At 39.2% G+C, this 4,407-nt stretch overlaps 1 protein-coding gene across 1 annotated transcript in view; it reads left to right on the forward strand.

Annotated features, from left to right (window-relative positions):
- The window catches only part of PENK (proenkephalin), a 4,885-nt gene extending 1,691 nt beyond the window's left edge, over positions 1-3,194 (forward strand). Inside the window, exon 3 of the mRNA XM_010582913.1 lies at positions 2,216-3,194. Coding sequence (XP_010581215.1) covers positions 2,216-2,881 — 666 coding nt within the window. The 3' untranslated portion in view covers positions 2,882-3,194. The remainder of the gene's footprint in view (positions 1-2,215) is intronic.
- The last annotated feature ends 1,213 nt before the right edge of the window (positions 3,195-4,407 follow it).

The raw sequence follows: 4,407 nt of genomic DNA on the forward strand, positions 1-4,407 counted from the left end.
TTAACAGGGAGAGAGAAGTAGATAAGGGGGGGGGGGGGGTGGGGGTAGGTAGGGTGTCTTAATCTGTAATGTTAATGATATTGAAATTATTTAAAAGTATAGTCACAGAGGCAGCTCAACTTGAATTTTAAGGATCGGGGTCAGTGAAAGTCTGTGGTCCCTCAGCCCTCCCTGAAGAAGGTGGGAACTCAGAGTGCCGAGTCCTTTCCCGGTGGCAACTGCCATTCCTGACCTCAAATAGATGCGTATTGAGGCATCGTGCTCCCAGCAGCACATCTAAATGATCTGAAAAGTTTTGCTCCTAAGAGGTCATCGGTTATTTGGGAGCACACAAAAGGAAGGACTGGACCCTGTTCTTACACAGAATTATGAATCACTGAGTACTTCTGCCTAATCCAAAAGTAAGGACTCACTCTTGGCCACAACAGGTTCATAAGGGCAATATTCTTAGGGTGGTTGGTAAAACAGTTCCCTGTACTTTTGCTTACATTAGCTTTCAATCAAACTTCAGTGTCAACTGGGGAAAAAAAGGAGTAGTTCGCTTTTTCGGAGGGAGGGGCACATGCTTTTCGGAGCATATGCTGTGGGTGTCTATATTCATATTCTCTCTTGTACACCTTCAGCAATTATTCAAGAAAGAACCAAAGTCCCATTCCATAACAACGCTTACTAGTTGAAATGGGAAAAGAAGCAATGCCTGTATTCCTTATACACAAACAAACAGCTTTTAGAAACAAATGTTTGTAGATACTAGCATCTAGTAACATCATAACTGATTTTATCACATTGTATCTGTAAAGTACAAGAGTTATCACGTTGTACCTGGTCATTCACACCTGTGAGATAGCATATCTTAATTTGGCTGTAGGGGGTTATTTAAACTGATTGAGAAGAGAAAGGGAAGGGAAAGACCTTGCTTTGATTTAGAGAAATTTCAAAGTCAGACTGAAGCTGAGAACACGTTCTCTTTACAGCACAATTATATAACAACAAGCATGTAGTCCCAGTTAAAATAAATAAATTATTCTTGCAAAATACATAAATCCCTTTAATTTTCTTTCAATCATATCAAAAAACCTACATAAATTTCTCAGGCTAAAATGGGACGCAACAGTCAGGTAAGGCCAGAGGTAGAGAGCTGGTCAGTTAGCTATTAGAGAAAACTATGCTGGGGTTTAATTTCACACTTTTAAAGCATATCAAGATCCTTAGAAAACAACATCTATAGGCAGAATAAGTGTTTCTCTTATTAAAAATATTGATGATTTCTTGTTTATTTATCACTGTATAAAATCCATGGGCAAGAAAAAAAACCACTGGATTTACTTTTTTTCCAACTGAAGAGTGTGGCTTCTCAAGAAGTAAATTCCCCTGACACAACAGAGATAGTAATGGCTAATATGTATGTTATTATCTTTACATGACAGGTTATGAGATATGCATACAGGTACTGAAAACCTTTTTATGTCTTAGCCTGAAAATTTTTCACTACAGTCAGAAGCAACACAGCTTAGGATTTTTTCCCTCTTTCTGATGGTCGCTACTTTGTATGTCAAACTAGCAAAGTCAGAGGCTTGATCCTGCCTAAAAACGCCTGTGTTTCTACATTTGTGTTGGTACATGTTTGAAAGATCTGTTCCATGAAGAGAAGCTAATGATAATAGACAGAAATACAGCTTAGAGCTGTGCAGTGTGTTGAAGATACTGAGCAGTACAGCACAGCTGGTTTCTTTGCAACATCAATGACATTTGCTTTAAGTTAATTTATTTCCTAAAATTTCTGAATGCTACTTTTAATTAAGAAGACTGAATCCTCTTCTACACTTTCATTATGAAGCAAACCACAATCAGTTTTTAGCTTACCATTAGTAAATACAAAAATTTTCATGAGAACACACCCGGGCATAAGGGAGGTGCAGGAACTGTACGTGTGGCTTCCTTTGAAACAGAAACATAGGGGCAGCCTTGACACACAGGACCCACGACCCAACTTGTCCACTATTCTGTCTCTTAGAGTGGAGACTACTATGTCCCTCAGAGAGGAATACGAAGAACTTGAGAACAGCCAGGTACCAAATCAGCTGCTCACCAAGAGCAGTCCTTCCAAGCCATTCACAGGGAAGCTCACTCATGGTCTTTTAAAAACGAGTAAGGCTAGGCAGTGAGGTGCTTGTTACTATCGAATCGTTCTCAGTAAACCACGTCCATTTTTCAGGCATGTACACTAGAATGTGAAGGAAAGCTGCCTTCTGCCAAAGCCTGGGAGACCTGCAAGGAGCTCCTGCAACTGGCAAAGCTGGATCTTTCTGAGGATGGCAACATTTCTCCAGGAGAGAAGAAGGAGCTGGATGAGAACCATTTGCTTGCGAAGAAGTATGGAGGCTTCATGAAAAGATACGGGGGGTTCATGAAGAAAATGGACGAGCTCTACCAGGTAGAACCGGAGGATGAAGCTAATGGAGGAGAAATCCTGGCTAAGAGGTATGGAGGGTTTATGAAGAAAGACTCAGATGACGATGCCCTTGCTAATTCCTCTGATCTGCTGAAGGAGCTCCTAGGAACAGGGGATAACCCTGAAGCAGGGCATTACCGAGAGATAAATGAAAATGACGGGGACGTCAGCAAAAGATATGGAGGCTTCATGAGAAGCATAAAGCGCAGCCCCGAATTGGAAGGTGAAGCCAAAGAGCTGCAAAAGAGATACGGTGGTTTCATGAGACGAGTGGGCAGACCAGAATGGTGGCTGGATTACCAGAAACGATACGGTGGGTTTCTTAAGCGCTTTGCCGACTCCATTCTCCCTTCAGAAGAAGATGGGGAAACTTATTCCAAAGAGGTCCCAGAGATGGAAAAGAGATATGGTGGATTTATGAGATTTTAACACCTTTCCCTTTATCCCTTTTGTCCTAAATGAGAAAGACTGCCTTATTGGTCATAACTTATTGTAACGTGTTGCTTGTACTGTACAGTTTTTTACTGTCCTTGGTTAATGATGCTACCTGCGATTTGTTGTTTCAGGTTCTGTGTTCTTTCAAGTCAAATGACTAATTTCTGTTTTAGTCAAGTTTCAGTCTGTATTGTAGTTTCCATGCTAGAACTATTTTGATTACTGTATTCATTTTCTTCAAAGAGGAAGTACATCTACAGTAGAGTTGCTTAACTGTATATACAATAAATTCTTCATCCTAACTGCATAAATTCTGAAATGTTATTTGTTTTCTCTCAGTCATTTAATCAAACAACATCTCAATTTTTTTTAAGCAATCAGAGCAATGCCAACCTCTTTTCTGTAATTACAGAATTTGTACTGCACACACAACAGCTGAACCATTTTTTTTCTTTAGTTGTCACAGTTTCTTAGCATACTAGAATAATAAATATGCTCTAAAGTGAATATAACTGTATTTGCTCTAACAGCTCTCATTTTAACCAGTTAACAGAATAAATGTTTAACACCTAAATTTATAATTCATAGTGTTCAGCCAATTTACATTAAAATAAAAAATCCTAAGTGTGTTTGACTTAAAGCACTAAAAACATCTCCAGTGCACAACACAATGCCACATTTGATTCCTTCCACCTTTTATATCCATCCAATATAGGATTGTACAGTTGACCTTAAAGTTATAAACACTAACTCAAAAAGTGGTAAGTCAGTTTGTGCAAAACAAACATGAACCAAAACCACATAAAAAAAACTTCAAAATCCTAATTTTACAGAGAACCTGACAAACGATTTTCCATGGAAGAGCTTTGTGTTTGATTCCTCAGCTGGTATAAATCACTTTGGCACTACTGGCATATGGGAAACTGCTGGTCAGTCTTTTCTGTTTCAAACAAAGGCAGTATAAGTAAATCTGAGAACAAACAGAAAACACAACACTGACACTGTAGATCCTTTGGCATTTACATAGGTGGCACTTACATCAAAGGCCAGCTCCCACCCCAGTGTGTGCTTCCTTCCGTAATTCTGACTGTGCCCCTAGATTCCTAGTCTGTGAGCCCTTTTCCCCCACCTACTGCTACTAGTTAAGTGGTTACTTCCCACTTAAAGTAACATGATAAAAATTGCTTTGACCACCAGCACTAACAACAATTTGAAGTTTCTACAGTCAAAATCTGTTTAGGCTGTTAGCAGCTGATAAGTGCTGAAATAGTTTATGGGAGCTAGGTGTCTAAAACCTTCTGTGGCTCTGCATTCAATATCTATTTCAGTGTTGCACAACACTACCTATTGACACAAAGGGCAAATTAAGGGTCTGACTTTTCTTTAACTTCAAGTCATTGGGATCTTCTAGGTACTCAGGACTTTTAAATATTAAGCTGTGTTTAAACATGCACTTAAAAGCCTCATCACATACAATTAGTTGTGATGATTTTTGGCTTGGCCCTTAGAGGATGATATAG

This window comes from Haliaeetus leucocephalus, unplaced genomic scaffold (assembly GCF_000737465.1).
Source record: "Haliaeetus leucocephalus isolate CR32 unplaced genomic scaffold, Haliaeetus_leucocephalus-4.0 Scaffold858, whole genome shotgun sequence".
Taxonomy (NCBI): domain Eukaryota; kingdom Metazoa; phylum Chordata; class Aves; order Accipitriformes; family Accipitridae; genus Haliaeetus; species Haliaeetus leucocephalus.